Source organism: Lampris incognitus, chromosome 18 (assembly GCF_029633865.1).
Source record: "Lampris incognitus isolate fLamInc1 chromosome 18, fLamInc1.hap2, whole genome shotgun sequence".
Taxonomy (NCBI): domain Eukaryota; kingdom Metazoa; phylum Chordata; class Actinopteri; order Lampriformes; family Lampridae; genus Lampris; species Lampris incognitus.
In genome coordinates, this window is record NC_079228.1 from 33,215,955 (window position 1) to 33,235,338 (window position 19,384).

A 19,384-nucleotide genomic window follows, 5' to 3' on the forward strand; every position below is an offset into this window, starting at 1 on the left:
TCTTTAAGTAAACGGCATCTTCCGGCACACCGGCTCAAGAGCTGAAGCTTTTTTTAAAAATATTTTGTTTGAGATCTACGGCACTTGTGCATGTTCCCGCTCCCCTTTGAAGCGATGCCTCAAGTTTTCAGATGGATTCAAATTATACACTCGAGGTGGCCATCTTATCATCGAGTCAAGTAACTTCCACAGCATTAAACACCACCGGATCCTTGATGGTCTCAGTCCAGGCTCTCAGACTGAAGAGTCCCGACTCAAGATGACGTGTCAACCATTTAGAAAAGGAACACCCGCTAAACAAAACCAGTGATGGTGGAAACACAATTAGAAAGGACCTGGTTGACAAAATTACAATTGAATACTTTTTCATTTTTTTTCCTTCCCCTTAACGGTTTGTCTCAGCTATTGTTATTGGAGTCTTTGGGAGTTTGGTCCAATAGTAAATAAGTGCATTAAGCGTTAAATAGTATAAGTAGGTAAATAGTAAATAATATATGGTATATGGTAAAGTGAGTGTGAGCGATCAAACTGTTGCTCCTGAACTGAGACGTTGTGTGTGAATATCTATGAGGAACAACTGGGAAGGTTGTTTCCCCTCTTCAGATTGTATTTACTGACTTCAACATGAAGGAACTCAGTGACGCCTAAGATGCCTCCATGACTTATCTGAAAACTCTAGAGACATAGAGATGAGTTCCTAAGAGAAGAGGAGAGGAGAGAAGGGAAGAGAAGAAAAGAGAAGACAAGAGACAAGAAGAAGAGAAGAGAAAAGCAGAGATGAGGAGAGAAGAGAAGACAAGAGAAAAGAGGAGAAGAGAAGAGATGAGAGAAGAGAAGATGGGAAGAGGAGAGAAGACAAGAGATGAGGAGAAGAGAAGACAAGGCAAGAGAAAAGAGGAGAGAAGAGAAAACAGAAGAGTTGAGAGAAAAGATGACAAGAAGACAAGAGATGAGAAAAGACAAAAAGAGAAGAGAAAAGAAGAGATGAGCGAAGAGAAGATGAGAAGAGAAGACGAGAAGACAAGACAAGATGACAAGAAGAAAAGAGAAGAGAAGAGAAAAGAGAAGACGAGACAAGAAGACAAGAGACAATAAGAAAAGAGAAGAGAGGACAAGACAAGAGAAGAGAAGAGGAGAGGAGATGATAAGAGAAGAGAGGACATGAAAAGAGAAGAGGAGAGGAGGAGAGAGGAGGAGAGGAGAGGAGAAGAGAAAGGAGGAGAGAAGAGAGGACAAGAAAAGAGGAGAGGAGAGGAGAGATGACAAGAAAAGAGAAGAGAAGAGGAGAGGAGAAGAGGACAGGAGAGAAGAGAGGACAAGAAAAGAGGAGAGGAGAGAAGAGAGGACAAGAGAAGAGAAGAGAAGAGGAGAGGAGATGATAAGAGAAGAGAGGACATGAAAAGAGAAAAGAGAAGAGGAGAGGAGGAGAGAGGAGGAGAAGAGGAGAGAGGAGGAGGAGAGGAGAAGAGAAAGGAGAGAAGAGAGGACAAGAAAAGAGGAGAGGAGAGGAGAAGAGGACAGGAGAGAAGAGAGGACAGGAAAAGAGGAGAGGACAGGAAAAGAGGAGAGGAGAGAAGAGAGGACAAGAGAAGAGAGAAGAGGACAGGAGAGAAGAGAGGACAGGAAAAGAGGAGAGGACAAGAAAAGAGGAGAGGAGAGAAGAGAGGACAAGAGAAGAGAAGAAGAGAAGAGGACAGGAGAGAAGAGGAGAGGAGAGAAGGGAGGACAAGAAAAGAGAAGAGAAGAGAGAAGAGGAGGCATGACAAAAGGTGAGCAGCAGAGCTGATCCCCATGTCTGAGACAAACCCAGAGCGAGCCCTGCACCATGCTGTGATTCAGCACATTACAAGTCACGTTTAAACACATCAAATAAAGCAAGCCATGAAATCCATGCATCAGCTGAAGTCACGTGACCCAACCACAGAAGCCAGACACCAAACACAGCAAGGCAAGACCAAGAACAGTCCAGCAAAATGCAAGGCGGCACACATTTACAAAGCCTGTACCGTTTTCAACACATCCAGACGTGCGTCAGCTTGCAACATTTCAATGCGACCCTGCAACTCAACTTTGCAGCAGCATGTAAGTGTGACTTACTACTACTACCACACATTGCGTTTGACGTTGACTGGTGACGTGTGCTGCACAGATGTGTTGAAAATGACAGTCTCTTTATAAGGGCCAACACCAAGAAAATGAAAGCAGAACGATAAAGTAAAAGCAAGCCAAAAATGAAGTTAATTCAGGGCAAAGCAAGCCATCACAGGTTAGTTCATAAACCATAATCAAAGGGACATTAAGATGTGAACTCACAGATTGAAAACTTGTTGCTGGAGTCTTTGCCAGGGAATAATTTAACGCCCCGCGATTTAAAATCTACTGATCGCTTCACTGCAGAAGAGAACAGAATACAGAAAAGAGGAGAAAATCAGAGAACAGACTGGAAAAAGAAAAAAAAAACAGATTAAGCGTCTAGTAAACAAATAGAAACAAGTAAAAAAAATAAATAAAAAAAACATTCTTCTCCCTCACAATGTTGAGAGAGAGAAGAGAACAGCAAGTTACCAGGCAAAAGGAAGGTTAAAATGGTGGAGATGAGAAAGAGAGAGAAAGTGAGAGGGAGAGAGAGAGAGAGAGAGAGAGAGAGAGAGAGAGAGAGAGAGAGAGAGAGAGAGAGAGAGAGAGAGAGAGAGAGAGAGAGAGAGAAATGATTTCAGCATTTGGAGCTTTGGTTTATTTGAAATGCTCACTCACTCACTCCCTCCCTCCCACACTCACTCCGTCACCCACTTGTTCACACACTCGCTCATTCACTCGCACTCGCACGTGCGCACACACACACATCTCCGATGTTTGGGCAATTTGCTGGAAGCTGGTAAAGGAAATTGCATCTTTAATTAAAGTAACAATAATGTAATTGTGATATCACAGCAATCACACACTGATTAATAGAAAATATACGTCCATTAGTCGCCGTGATTCAGGTACAACCCAGGACAAGATGAAACACGGCAGCGTGTGACAGCCAGATCCAGGTCCCTGATAAAACATCTCTTCTCATGTTCGCCGATCACCGTACTGTCTTTAGATGAAACGCTGACGCGTGACGTATACTACAGACTCACCCGGGCTCCGGTTAAACTGCCTGTTTCAACCGGCCCTATCAAATTAATGGTCACGTTATCAGCATGAATTATGAAAACATTACAAACATAAATATCTTGTCCTAACTGACACGGCACGATGAAAAGTGACCCTAATGAATGTCTGACGGATGACGTGACATGTATTGTTTTCATAATGACTTGGCAGCCTAATGTACTGCTGGCTGACAAATAACATGTAAGCTAATGTGCTCACAATTAGCCTAATGTTTACAACGGCTACTCATACACACATACAGACATCAGTAGTATTCTCTTTACTGTGTGTGTATGTGTGTGTGTGTGTTTGTGTGTGTATATATATATATATATATATAATTTAAACTAATATATTTAGTATAAGGTTAATTTTTGGTATTAATACGAATGGCTATAAAATGAACACATGCTAATAGTACCCTGCTCTGGTTACCATGGCGACATTAAATCATATATATATTCCATGCTAACACTTAGCTTAATGTTGTGAGGTGGCTACACAACATGGTCCATACATCACTGCTGTTCTACTTACCGAAGTGACATCTTAGCATGGGAATTAATGATCCGACAGCTGACTGACTTTTGTAAAACGACCACCTACACACACTGACAGCGCCAATATTCCATTAACGCAATATGTCTTAAACATGTTAGGCAAATGGTTTAAGGTGACAGAGTCAACACAAATTGTGCGTGTGTGTGTGTGTGTGTGTAACAGAAAAAGCTAGTGAGAGACAGCAAGACAAAGGAGAAAGACGCAGACTCACCAACCTCGAGTTCTTTCTAATTATGCCATTAATTGATCTATGAAATGTCTGCAAACTACAATTATTTGATCATCTATCTATCTATCTATCTATCTATCTATCTATCTATCTATCTATCTATCTATCTATCTATCCATCTATCCATCCACCATCCATCATCTATCTATTTGTCTATCTATCCATCCATCTATCTATCTATCTATCTATCTATCTATCTATCTATCTATCTATCTATCTATCTATCTATCTATCTATCTATCTATCTATCTATCTATCTATCTATCTATCTATCTATCTATCTATCTATCTATCTATTTATCTATCCCATCACATCTATCCCATCACATCTATCTATCTATCTATCTATCTATCTATCTATCTATCTATCTATCTATCTATCTATCTCATCACATCTATCTATCTATCTATCTATCTATCTATCTATCTATCTATCTATCTATCTATCTATCTATCTATCTATCTATCTATCTATCCAAGTTTTGGTGGGCTAACATAGAGATAAAGGGCTTGGTTTTCGTTTGCATGTCAAGCCCATAATGAACAAATGAGTGTTTACCTCTCAATATTTACATAATTCTCAAAACACATCTTTAATGAGAATCCTCCTCGACAACTCATACATCACCACTGCTTACTGCTGCCTCTAAGGGACGCTGTGCACATAACACAGCTGCAGAAAACAGCACAGGCATAATAATGTGGCAGTTTAACAAAATAATATGCATCATAATAAGATGAGCATCCTTGCATGAAGGCTACACTTGAAGGCTTCCACCGACTTCATGGAGAAAATCCACCTTAAAACACAACGGTGAACGTTATTGCTTTTTGCAAGCTTCATTTGCATGTAAACTACCCCAAAGTTTATATCAATCAACTTGCATATGCTATAAAAGGCTTCTTTTTCGTCTGCTTATTTACATTTTGCCATAGAGATTCAAATCGGATCAGAAATCTGGTATTTCAACAACACAGAATCTCAGTGTTTCCTAACGGCTCTTAGCTGGAACAGCTGGGAAACAACATATAAAGATGTGTTTGAACATTCAGGCCACAGCAAGTTGTAAATTATGTTGTCAAAATTGTCATTTTGTCCCGCTCTCTCTCGCTCGCTCGCTCTCTCTCTCTCTCTCTCTCTCTCTCTCTCTCTCTCTCTCTCTCTCTCTCTCTCTCTCTCTCTCTCTCTCTCTCTCTCTCTCTCTCTATATATATATATACAGATATGCAAAAACAAACAACTGACTCTTTCATGGGGTTAAAGAGAAAAAAAACCCTGCTATATTTCAATTTATGCCTTTAATGGTTTGATTGGGTTTCACAGGCCACAGGATTATGCATCTCATTAAAACATGTGCACCCTCAATTTAAGTTTAAAACACATAAACAGCGCTTGAAGTCACACAGTAAGACATATGACTATTGTAGACATGCCACTGTTGAGGGGAACCAGTTTGAGTGTTACTTTTAGTTGTGGCTTTAATGAGCACCGTTCCCTGTCAGCTCATTCATCACGTCTTCCTACAGACGCCTCACAGCAACACACACAAGGCAGAGCTGGTTTACTCTGAATGCCGGGATAACCTAAATGCAAAACCAAAATAACAGAGCATCATGAGCACAGGAAGTTGAATCAGTTCATCTGGACACAAACGTTGGTGTCCAGATGAACTGATTCACCTGTCTGGTTTTCGTACCTGGGTTATTGAGCATAGAGACACAGCATCATGATGTTAGCTGCTGCTGCTGATGTGCAAATCATCTCCACTTTAAGGTTCGCTTGAGACATTTTCAAAGCAATATCTATCCATCTATCTATCTATCTATCTATCTGTCCATCCCTCCACCTATCTATCTATATATCTATCCATCCATCCATCCCTCCCTCCCTCCACCTACCTACCTACCTACCTACCTACCTACCTACCTACCTACCTACCTACCTACCTACCTACCTACCTACCTACCTACCTACCTACCTACCTACCTACCTACCTACCTACCTACCTACCTACCTACCTACCTACCTACCTACCTACCTACCTATCTATCTATCTATCTATCTATCTATCTATCTATCTATCTATCTATCTATCTACCTATCTATCTATCTATCTATCTATCTATCTGTCCATCCCTCCACCTATCTATCTATATATCTATCCATCCACCCATCCCTTCCTCCCTCCACCTATCTATCTATCTATCTATCTATCTATCTATCTATCTATCTATCTATCTATCTATCTATCTATCTATCTATCTATCATCCATCAATCCGTCCATCCCTCCCTCCCCCTATCTATCTATCTATCTATCTATCTATCTATCTATCTATCTATCTATCTATCTATCTATCTATGTCTATCCATCCATCCATCCGTCCATCCCCCCCTCCACCTATCTATCTATCTATCTATCTATCTATCTATCTATCTATCTATCTATCTATCTATCTATCTATCTATCTATCTATCTATCTATCTGTCCATCCCTCCACCTATCTATCTATATATCTATCCATCCACCCATCCCTTCCTCCCTCCACCTATCTATCTATCTATCTATCTATCTATCTATCTATCTATCTATCTATCTATCTATCTATCCATCCATCAATCCGTCCATCCCTCCCTCCCCCTATCTATCTATCTATCTATCTATCTATCTATCTATCTATCTATCTATCTATCTATCTATCTATCTATCTATCTATGTCTATCCATCCATCCATCCGTCCATCCCCCCCTCCACCTATCTATCTATCTATCTATCTATCTATCTATCTATCTATCTATCTATCTATCTATCTATCTATCTATCTATCTATCTATCTATCTATCCCATCACATCTATCTATCCATCCCATCACATCTATCTATCCATCCATCCATCGCTTCACCTATAGATCAGTTGTATCTTGTGTCTTAACAGGGGTAAAGGAAGTTTAAGGCCAGCCATGGGGGGAAAAAATGATCTGGGCCCTAAATTTGTAAAAATCAAGGTAAGCATTGTGGGTATTCTTTGTTAAGGGCAGGCAAATCTGAGGGGTTAAACAGATTAGAAACAGTTAAAAACCAGATCTTCCCCCCCCCCCTTTTCCAAATGCAGAGCTCATTGTGTCAGCCCCCTGTTAATATGCATCAGAAGACCTGAGCGGAGTGAATATGCGCCACAGCTGAATATGCAGCTGTTAATATTCAAGCCTACAAGCAGCCTCGGCGCCACTGCAAACAGCAGATGGAGGGGAAGCTGCATTTTACTAAACCATATGTCAGAACAAACAGAATACACATTCAACAAAACCATTTTTCACGACACGGAGAAGACGAAGTAAAACCAACCATATTTCAGTGCTGATATAATGCATTTTAAGTAAACCGTATTTCAGTGCAAGCAACACCATATTTTTTGGAATAACGCACCTTCCTGGGACCCAGAGTCTGAGGAACGCCAATTAGTCCTGATCCAAATCTAAAATATATTCCATTAACACCAGAAAACACACTGTGATCATATTTCACAACCACGTATCATGGCCAAGTCCAGTTTGGATTCAGCCCAATGGAAAACACATTTTCACTCATTTTCTGTTGTTAACCGACATTGGCGTTCAGTTTCCCCAGTAGGTAACACCTGAAAACACAGGTATCCAGCGCTCCCAGAGAGAATTAGCCATTTGTGGGTTGGATGCCATGTGAGTTTTACCTAAAAAAAAAAAAAAAGTTTTGTTTTGTTTTTTGGGGCTACTGACAACAAGCAATAACAGTCTGGACTGAATTAACAATGGTGGTATAAAGAATAGTACCCAAGGCAGCCATATCGGTGTTGTCATTCAAAACTTAGCATTAAAATTCAACTGGTTAACAAGCAAATACAAGTAGAAATGATAATGAATGATTCATATAGGGCCGGATCTATGCCGATGTTACCCCTATGATACTTCAACCCATCGGGGCTGAATTAGTTAGCGGTTTCACGTCAGAGGCCGTGAAGGTTCTTTGACATAGCTGATAACTACTAGTAATATACCTACTAATGATATTTTAAGCACAAAAGTTTTTATTGTTGGGCAGAAGAGACTTTCCATGCTAAATGAGTTGAATACCTTTTAGAAAGCCACTTAATTTGTCATTGTATTTGTACAATGAAATTTGTTCTCTGCATTTAACCCATCCTATTGTATAGGAGCAGTGGCAGCTGCAGCACCCGGGGACCAACTCCAGTTCTTCTTTCCATTGCCTTGCTCAGGGACACAGATAGGAGTATTAACCCTAACATGCATGTCTTCTTGATGGTGGGAGAAAACCGGAGCACACACACACGCAGACACGGGGAGAACATGCAAACTCCAAACAGAAATGACCTGGAACAGCCTGGGGTTCAAATCCAGGACCTTCTTGCTGTGAGGCACCAATGCTAAACACTGGGCCACCGTGCCGCCCTAACAGCCTTTTGTTAGGTATGCAGACAATGCAGGTAATGATAGTTTGGTTGTTCGTCAATCTTTTGTTGTTTGTTCCTATTTCCTACTATGAGATGTGTTAATGATGCCATCTTGCAGATATTCAACCACTGTATCTTGCAAGATTGTTGAGAGAATAGTTCTTGGAAAAAGTTAAAATTAAACTGAGAATCTATCGGCCGTTGGACTACAAGGTACAACCTATTAAATGTCAAATCTCAATCAATCAGATCAAATCAGTGATGAGGTGTGAAGATATTGTAATGGGTTGTTGTGTTTGCAGAGTGTTGACCGTTTATCCATGTAGACTTGCCGTAGTTTGACTTGCACTGGAAAAGCTTTACAAGCACAGCTGTTCTTCTTCTTTCTCCTCCATTCATTTTTCTCTGCCTGAACCCTAAAGTACTTATGTCTATAAGTAATCAGTGATATCTGATTTAAATACTTACTTTTTTGTGACACTCACCTGCGATAGTTATATGGAAAAGTTATTAGTTTGTGAGGTAAACTGAAGGACGATAGCGATGCTAATCACGTTATCTTGTGTATGGCTTTTCCTATGTTAAGTTAGCATTTGCGCTAATCGTTAGCCAGCTGTGGTCACTAATTAATGGTAAATCCCAGCACATGTTGATGTGCGTTTGTGTTGTGTATAGCAATTTATTATGAGAGGCCATATAGGCCATATTCCATACTTTACCTCTCACATATACATATGTGAAATCCTCTCACATACTACTGAAAATCCTCTCACATACTGAAATGCAATAGTTGTATGTAAGAGGATTTTCAGTAGTATGAGAGAGTATTTCCCATAAGTATGTGAGAGCATTCAATCACATATGTATGTGAGAGGTAAAGTATGGAATATGGCCTATACGGCCCCTCATAATTTATGATTCAGTGTTTGTTAACGTGAAAGCAAGTGTCAAACACATTACAAGTTGTGAACTGTTTTGTTTGTTTTTTTTTTATATTGTATTTCAGTTTTACAGTGCTTTTGACAGTAAACACCATAAACTTACCTGCTGTCTCCTGGATGTTTATTAAGGAAGCTGTTTAGCTATCTGCCAAGCTAGCTATCATGTCTACCTTATAGCAAGGGCAGAATAACAAAGCATGAGAAATAATAAGTTCATAACAACTCCATAGCTGTACATTTGCCCATAAAATGCAACTTGATTGATTGATTGATTGATTGATTGATTGATTGATTGATTGATTGATTGATTGACTGATTGATACTGGCTCACAGTGCCATCTCGGTAGAAAGTTGGCGTTGCTATACCAAGATGAACGTATGTTTGCATGACTTTGCAAATTCAAGAAAAACTTTACACACTTGTCCCTGCTATCTTACATCCTGGGCAGTCCCCCAACATTACCACATACATCATAATTACTGTTTACTTTTAAGGGAACCTGGGAAATAAAATAAAATAAAATACAACAATTCCGATGGTCTTGTGTTGATGCTATGTTCTGGGACACATTTTAATTTGATATGCTTTAATAGTTGTTTTGTTTTACATGCATGCCTCTTTTATTTCTTTTCCATTTTCATGCATCGTGATTCATTTTATTAGAATTGAATTTAAGGCTGCAGCACCTCCCCCCCCCGGTGCTATAAAACTTCATTCTAATCATCTAATCTAAACTAAACAGTAAATAACAGCAGCAGGATGAGAGCCGGTGCAGGGCAAACAAACTCCCCTTAAACAATATGAAGGATTATAAGAGGCTAGTTCGTGGATTTATGAGCCCATACCAACTCCCTGAGGTCCAACGTCTCAGTGCTCAGTTTGACTGATGTACCCGTGGTCAGGGCCGACAGGGGAAAGGATCCCTGAATTTATTCATACAAATCGATGATATTTAGATTAGGAAATGCTACATGTTCCACATTAATGTTCTGTTTCCCTTTGGCATAATTATCCAGAGCAACCTGTAATTAGTCATGCAAGACACCGCTGTCATTTCAGACACAAGTAGTCTTCAGATATCACGAGAGCCATATCGAAAGAACATACAGTTGACAATATCCAACAAACCTCCCTGAGGCGAACGGCGTTTCACTGTGCTACTTGAATAATGTTCCTGTACCAGTGGTTGACTGGTGTTTCTATTGTGCTGACTGACTGATTTTGTTGCTGTAGCACTGTCTGACTGATGATGGCCCCAGTTGTTCATTAGCAGCCAATCACAGCCCTGCAGACACAGAAACTCATGAATACGTAATGAAGAGAGATGATGGAGGGATGTGATTGGTGGGTTCTGCCGCAGGGAAGGAAATAGATTCTTCATAGCTGACACACAGACACAGTCAAACACATGCTCACACACACACACACACACACACACACACACACACACACACACACACACACACACACACACATTGATAAGCGTTTCAAGGTTGGACATGGGGATGTAGATGAAGAAGGACTTGTAGGCACACAAACATGCAAACGAACATATAACAAAAGGGCACATGTGAAAAGACAGTGGCGTGCTCACAGATGCACATTGATAAACACACAAAGACACTCACACAATGACCCGCAACAAAAACACAGAGCACACACCAAGAGCCAGGTGTTGAGATAGTAAGATTTGACATTGAAGCACACAATAGCCCAAAAGCTAATCTGTTCCAGTTCCTGTTTAAGAAATCACTTTTGGAGTTGTGACACTGCAGAGGAATAATATCTTCACCGTGATGATCAGCGACGATCCAGAGAAAAACGGCGAGACGAAAAGAAGGTGAGACGATCCTGCTCCCTCCCGATCTTCTAGTCAAGTTCAAGTTTATTGATCATTTCGTTAAAGTGGATTTGTCACTTCGCTGGCCAGTCTGGGAGCGGCACAGCGTCAGCCACAGAGCAGCGCTGCTGGAGGTGAAGTGCTTCGCCTTGGTTGTTATCTGGTCCGCTGATTCAACCAAACCTTTCATTTGCCAGCCCAGGTCCAACCAAGATTGATTATTCAGTCAGTCCCGGGACTCAAACTGACAACCGTGTGCGTGCCGGCGAGCTTCTCTTGCTTGCGGCGTTAACCGTGGCAAGATGGAGAACTCTGCCTTGAGTTCGGTCATTCAACAACAAAAAGAAAACTTTTCTCAGTATGTCGAGTTAAGTACTTTCCCAGCTATTCTGTTGTGGTAAGAGTCCGGAAAATACGACTACAGAACCTGACATTTTCAACACGCTGTAATCAAACATACCGTAGCCTTGGTCCTGACTGGCGTCAAGTTGTGGTTATTTTCCTATGAATGTGTAATTATACCATGGCAGCTGAGGTCACAGGGTCAAGACTTGCTTGATGAAACCCAGAAAACAGTGTACCATGGCATTTTCAGTATGCTGATGCCGGTGAAAAATATGCCTACTAAAACCTTTCAAATTTAGTATGCATAGACGGCGTATTGATTTACAGGTGCTTCCCAGAATTCAAAAAGGACTTCTTCTGTGGTACAGCTGGCTGAAGGTCAGCACGAGTGCTCCCTCTTTCCCCGGGCCCGCTCATCTCCCTGGGCTACTTCAATCACGTTTTATACAGGCTCTTTGGATTAAGTCCATTATGATTCAACCCGGCCCACCTGGATTAGTTCCCAGACCGTGGACGGACCTTGCCTTCAGGCTCGCAGCGGACCGGCCTTGTGGTTCCCTCCCTCTCCCAGTGCTAGCCCTTTAGGTGCTCCTCCCTCCCATTTTCCCCCTTCATCCTCATCACTGTCACAGTTTGTGGGCTAAATGTCATTAATCATGAGCGGAGCACTATTAATTTTGGCAGTCCGTTGCTGAGGAGGCGGCGGCGAGAATGGGGAGATGGCGATGAGAGCTGCACAATATGGATTTGTGACAACGCCTGCAAAATCAACTCTCACTGACCCTATAGGGCTTTTTTATTTCTTTTATTCCTGGCATGGGATTTCAAATGAAAAAAAAAAATTATAACGCTCTTTGGTTCATTTTGTGATGCTGCGAAACAACTGAGGATGAGGACAATGCTTCCTGTGTTTTAAGGAGTTTTTTTCCCCGCAAAACGCCCAAAGTAATTCTAAGGTAGCCATGCATGAAGAGCTAAAACCACTAAAGGAAACCTGTCTATCAATAATAGTGCTATGATACTGGCGTTAGTTCTCACTGGATATTTGGGTAGTCAAGCATCAACAAGATTTGTGGTTACTGACAATTATCAGATCATTAGACCAAATTACGCACCGGTGGTTCGGCTTTGTCCATACCGTAAAATTAAAGGTGAGATGTTCATTATGTAAATTGGTCATTATTACTTCTGATGATGATATAATGGGTAATTTTTATGGATTCATTCAGTTACGCTGCTCCCTGTAAGTGTGCCCCCCCCCCCCCCATTGTCTGCATATCTGCACTTTGCACATATTTGGCGCATCTGCCCTTTTGGCGAGGGAATATTTTGCCTTTGTCCATATGATGCTGTTAATACATTGTGCCGCATTTATGGCAGGCGCTCTCAAACCAATCCTCCGGACCGCCAAGCACTGTTGGTTTAGAATTTTGCCAGGAAGTTAATCATATATTCACTTATTGTGCCAGGTCTAAAATCTCCCTGATTAGATGGCTGGAGTATCTGACACAACAAGTGAACTCAATTAACTACCTGGCACAATACAACACCTGCAGTACCGTGGGTCCCCAAGAACCAGATTGGATCACTCAATATAGTATATGTGGGGCAAGCCTGGCTGCAAACCCAGAATTCCTCTGCTGGGACCATGAAAAGATGAAGTTGATCTCAAGTTGCCCTGAATAGGAATATCTGTCAACTGTCCACATTGTTCTGCAAAATGAGATAAACAGAATTTCTCTATGTGGGGTCAGCTTAGGCCACCCCAAGGGGATCCAAACTGGGAGGTAATGAAAATAAATAGTGCAGCGTATACTCACTACCAGAAAGACATATATCCCTAAAATAAAATCGTTAATTCTGAATACCAATGTATTCTGGATTCGAATGTTAAAATTCAACATAATCAATTGCAAAATGGAATTTTATATGTTTTCTTTAGAAATTATTCACTATTTGAGCATTTGCTCAAACTCACAAAATTTACAATTCAAATGATTAATTTCAAAGGTCACGGCCATTCTCTTGACAAATTACATGGCAAACGTTACTGAGTGCATAATAATAATGTTTGAAATCTAACTAAAAACATCCCTACATATTCATAACCGAATCATCCATTGCAAACACTACTTGGATGCTCGAGAGGGAAAATTCCAGAAGTGACAAGACCCTGTCTATTGCTCTACGTCTCCCTTTCTACAACCCATACCCCCATTATTCCATGTCTGTCTCTGCAATTATTTTTTTTGTGGATTTCCCCCCCAATTGTATCTGTCCAATTGCTCCACTCTTCCACCTCCTCTGCCGATCCGGGGAGGGCTGCAGACTACCACATGCCTCCTCCGATACACATGGAGTCGCCATCTGCTTCTTTTCACCTGACAGTGAGGAGTTTCGCCAGGGGGACGTAGCGCATGGGAGGATCATGCTATTCCCCCCTCCTCCCCGCACAGGCGCCCCGACTGACCAGAGGAGGTGCTAGTGCAGCGACCAGGACACATACCCACATCCGGCTTCCCACCCGCAGACACGGCCAATTGTGTTTACAGGGATGCCCGACCAAGCTGGAGGCAACATGGAGACTCCATCTGGCGATCTCCGTGTTGGTAGGCAACGGAATAGACCGCCACGCCACCCAGATATTATCTTTTTTTTGTGTGTATGTATGAAGTCTACATCAAGTTTGGACTTAAGGTTAGCTTTAAGCATACAGCCAACTTTTTTATTGGGAAGATGGGAAGAGTCCTGACGTTACAGCTTCATTCAACACCACTCTCACACGTTGGTACGCATGTCTATAGTTGTGATGACTCTTCCTTGACAACGTACAATTATTTCGTACCCCCAACTACATGCCCAACTTTAATCCTTACCCTAACCATAATTGTAACTTTGACCTTAAACCCAAATCCTAACTGATTCTCACAAATGTAGCTGGGCAAGAACACACACACACACACACACACACACACACACACACACACACACACACACACACACACACCTAACACCAACGCTGTGTTCATTAATAAGGGACAAACATAATTCCTCAGTGTTCCAGTTGGGAAAAGAAACCGTACAGTAAATGGGATCCCTGGCAGCCATTCAAATGGCAGGACAGCTGACTTACTGACCAGCTGACTGGCTAGCTTCCAGGCTGAAAAGGCTGACTAAATGACTGAGTGACTGTCTGGCGATAGGGGCTTGCTGACTTATTGACAGTGACATCTCATATGACACTCCTAACCAAGCAGCACACAGTAGGTGCCACTGTGACAGTCACAGAAACTTTCTGAGCAGCAGGCGGCCCAAGAAACTTACTAAATGACAATTACCATGGAGGCCCACAGATGTCTGGCTCACAATAAGAGCTTTTCTAAATTCTAACTTCATACCTGACTATTTGTCTCAGTGGACAGGTGGTCAGCTCACACATTAAATTACTTACTGATTGATAATGGTCCAATCCCAATGTGGGTGGGTGGGGGGGGGCATTAGGATTGGACCATTATCAATCAGGCTCGAACCCTCATGGACTTAACTGGCATCACCCGGTAGGTGCTTGAGTGTGAGAGGCTGCAAGGGGCTTAAAATGGTATGAACAGGAATGGGACAGCACTTTGCGACATATCACATGACCATAATGATGCCAAGAGATGTTTTGTACTATTATAAGTTTGGGACTTTTTATGATTTGCGCATCTTACGGAGTGGATGAGAGGTAATTGTCAAATAATCAATGTACTAGTGCCCCCCCCACCTTTTTTTCTCCCCAATTGAACTTAGCCAATTCCTCCACTCTTCCGATGCTCCACCCTCTCCGCCAATTCGGGGAGGGCTGCAGACTACCACATGCCTCCTCCGATACATGTAGAGTCGCAAGCTGCTACTTTTCACCTGACAGTGAGGCGTTTCACCAGGGGGACGTAGCGCATGGGAGGATCACATTATTCCCCCCAGTTCCCCCTCCCCCCTGAACAGGCACCCCCTGACTGACCAGAGGAGGGGCTAGTGCAGCAACCAGGACACATGCCCACATCCGTCCAATTGTGTCTGTAGGGACGCCCAACCAAGCTGGGGTTAACACGGGGATTTGAACCATGATCCCCAGAATAGATCGCCACACCACCCAGACAACCCTCATTAAGCATCATCAAGCAGAAACTAAAAGAAACGGTTGATGAATAAACTAGGTGTGTAGTATAGTGTATGCTTGCATTGCTCTGATTTCATGTGTTTTTATGTACCAGCTAATATCCTTGTTAATATAGTGTTTCTTTATACGTGTAGGCATACCATCCCACCCAATATGCTACGCTGAACACCCGTGTCCTTCAACACTTGCTCATTTACCTTTTTTTTTTTTAAACACTTCCAGGGTTCCGCTCGTAACCCAGCACTTAACGTCACAATGCTATGAACTCTGGGTAATTTCCATAGGCAACATCTGCAGAAATGTGGACTTACAGAAAGTGTGCATAAAGGGCTCAAAATGTCTGCGAGAGAGCCCTCGTGCACTTGATGATTTGACAGCGGGACTGCGCCTCTAAGTCCATGAGTCCATGAGTGTGGACGTTGGGATTGGGCCATACTGACTGGGTGGATGTATGGATTACCCAGAATTCCCACATCATGTCGATTTAAGTCATGCGGTTCTCAACAGATTTGCTGTGACTTATCAATTGGATTTATTGCTGGTAAATTTATAGGACATTTTTTCTGTGTACATATTTTAAAAAAAGGTAATGAAACATAATTTCCAGTAACGGCCTGTGTGAGTATTTGTGAGGAGTAGAGCACGACGTACACACGCCTACAAAAATTGGGCGGTACCATTACAACCCACTGCTGTGCCCGGAGCAGCTCTACCTCAATGGTACCCGGGCCTAAACTGGCTACTTTGCTCGAGGGTATTTCCACAGCTCTCGAGTATTCCTCACCCAGACTTTCTCAGGCCTTTCACAAATATGAACCTGTGACCTTCTGATTGCAATCCGGTCTCTTTAACCTTCGAGGCTGCTGATGAAACGGAGGTTACTGGCGTGACAACAAGGAGATTTAAAAGCCAGAAAACCTGCACCACTAAGAGCCGCTACTGCGTTAATGCCGACAAATGTCTTCAGAGTTACGTTCCAGAGAATCGAACTTTTTTCAAGAGCATATACACCAGACAGCCCAATAACGTACAGTTTTGTTTTGGGGGGGTTTTGTGCGACATTGGGTCATGTAAATGAATCTGAGTAAAGTCACGAGGGAAATTTCTCCGAGATCCTATAACATAAATCTCAAAGTGGGTTGTTGGTCTGTTTCTTGCAGGCCCCCCCCCCCCGTGACACGAGCACTTGCATATTTTAATGAACCTAGGTCCCCGGGTAAGGGATTACATTCAGCTGGGTTTTGTCCCCAAATGACATGAATACAAGTGTGTTATAATGAGCTGAGGGCCCAGGGTGAGGGATTATATAACTATTTATTGTCCAGGGCTCAAAAGCACATCGGGTTTGAGCCGAAAACAATTTACTTAAGCGCAATTAGGCCGAGATGAAATCTGTGCATTACAACTATTCTAAGTTTTACTGTAGTTTACATGCACAGCGACCTACGGAGTCTCGCATCCACGGCAGAATGGGTAATGTCTTGGTGCCGTCCATGTTTACGAGAGCAAAACGGGCATTTTTTTTTCTCCTTTTAACCAGTTACTGTTCCAGGGAGAGACATTTGATTTGGCTTCCGCAGGATCCCCCTAATTTAGCTCTGGAAAACAGTTAGCCTATAGCGTGTCGAGTGCCGGCATTGTGAATAATTTCCAAATATCAACTAAGCATGCAAATGGCCAATTAGCTGTGTTAAATTTTGTTTAGCTGTGTAGTGGGGCTTCAGGCTTGTCATTAGCGAATGCTCTTAATGGGCTTTTCCTCTGTCCAAAAACACAACCAAGCGTTGCTACCCACCCCCCACCCCCCGCCAGATCAATTTACAACAGGCTTTTACAACAGAGAGACATTAAAAAAAAAAAACTCTAATATTCATACTTTAATATTTTGCCAAAATCACACTGCCGGCTGACAACTGTGTGCCCCCTGACCCTCTCTTCTGGATAGCTCTTAATCGTCCTCTCTCCTCCTCCGCTGAACTCGCTCTGTCCCCAACCTAGCTCTCCGTGTTCAGGCCCTCTAACCCCCTCACTCCTGTCTCTCTGAACACTTACATACAAATTAGGAGGTCATTATTAATTCATAACTTCGTGATTTGGGCAGCGGAAGAAAGAGACAGTTTTTATCCGCCAACAGGCTGACCTATAACATACATACACGCACACATGCACATGCACACACACACACACACACATGCACACAGTCAGTCCATCTAGCTGGCAGTGCCTAGAGCCAATCTTTCCCCCTCTGCGGACTCGCAGCACAATCTAATAAACTAAACTAAACTCGCCAGAGCAGATTCATTTATTTATTCTCTTAGCGACACGTTTAGATGTTGTTGTTGTCGTTGTTGCTGCTGCTTCCCCGCGATGTGCGCCATTAAAATGAACTAACACTGCAATTATTTGGCCATCATTATTTAATTTCGTCTGTTATAAGCGGCCGTTTCATACTGACCCTCGGTGGTCTTCCCAGATGCAGTACGAAATGCAGTGGCAATGAAAAGTTGGGTTGAAATCAAGCTCAACTTTTTAATGATTCCCCGTGTTGCCTCCGGCTCTGTCGGACGTCTCTACAGACACAACGGGCCGTGTCCGCGGGTGGGAAGCCAGATGTGGCTATGTGTCCTGGTTGCTGCACTAGCGCCTCCACTGGGCGGTCGGAGCACCTGTTCGGGGGGGGGGGGGACTGGGGGGAATAGCGTGATCCTCCCACGTGCTACGTCCCCCTGGTGAAACTCCTCACTGTCAGGCGAAAGGAAGCGGCTGGTGAGTCCACATGCATCGGAGGAGGCATGTGGTAGACTGCAGCCCTCCACGGATCGGCAGAGGGGGTGGAGCAAGTGACCAGGACGGCTTGGAAAATAGGGTAATTGGCCAAGTACAACTGGGGAGAAATGAAAATAAATAAATAAATTCAGCGATAAGACAAAATCAACTAGCATTTTACAGATGGGAGTCTTAAGGGGACCAGGGAAAAGTAGCGCTGGGTCAAGCGGGAGAAAAACAGAGTACAGTAGAGGGGGTATATGGGTTTGGGGCGAGGGGTGCCTTCTGGAAGTATTTTTCTAAAGTCATAATTATTACACGACTCTAGAGGATTCCGCTTGGCAACTGCTCTCCATTACTTTTCCATGGTGCAGCGCATACACTAGGCGTGAAAGCCACGAAGCTTTCATCTCTTGACTGTTGATGATGTCGTTATTGACAGAACACACAACAGATGAGTACGGCGTGACAATCAATGAACGAACCGGGCTTACTTTATTGAGCTGTACTGGTACATAATTCTGTGACATTTTTGAGAACTATGTTAAATCAGTAAGCTGGATGTATAAACACACATACACACATACAGAGAGAGAGAGAGCGAGAGAGAGAGAAAGATAGAGAGAGAGAGAGAGAGAGAGAGGCTATCTATATGTATATGCAAATTTGCACTTGATTCCCATTCATCCCGTCTTTCTGCCATTTAAAAACCATCAAGGAGATGGAGATGACTGACAGCTGCCAGGAGTTAGCTATCAATCACTGCCTCGTTAAAGACTTACCTATTAGACTGGCACAACTTCTCAACACAGTAATTAACCTTTTTAGACCAATTAAGATCGATTTAGATCAATTAAACCAATTAACCGTGAATCTCTCGGGGAGGGGCCAGGCTGTCAGTCAAACAGTCGGCTGTGTCTGAGAGAGCAAAGAGAAGAACTGAGGGTGGGAAGGG

At 42.6% G+C, this 19,384-nt stretch overlaps 1 protein-coding gene across 1 annotated transcript in view; it reads right to left on the minus strand.

The window, feature by feature from the left end:
• The window catches only part of LOC130128423 (CUB and sushi domain-containing protein 3-like), a 502,508-nt gene that overhangs the window by 215,265 nt on the left and 267,859 nt on the right, over positions 1-19,384 (minus strand). Inside the window, exon 7 of the mRNA XM_056298036.1 lies at positions 2,314-2,391. Coding sequence (XP_056154011.1) covers positions 2,314-2,391 — 78 coding nt within the window. The remainder of the gene's footprint in view (positions 1-2,313; positions 2,392-19,384) is intronic.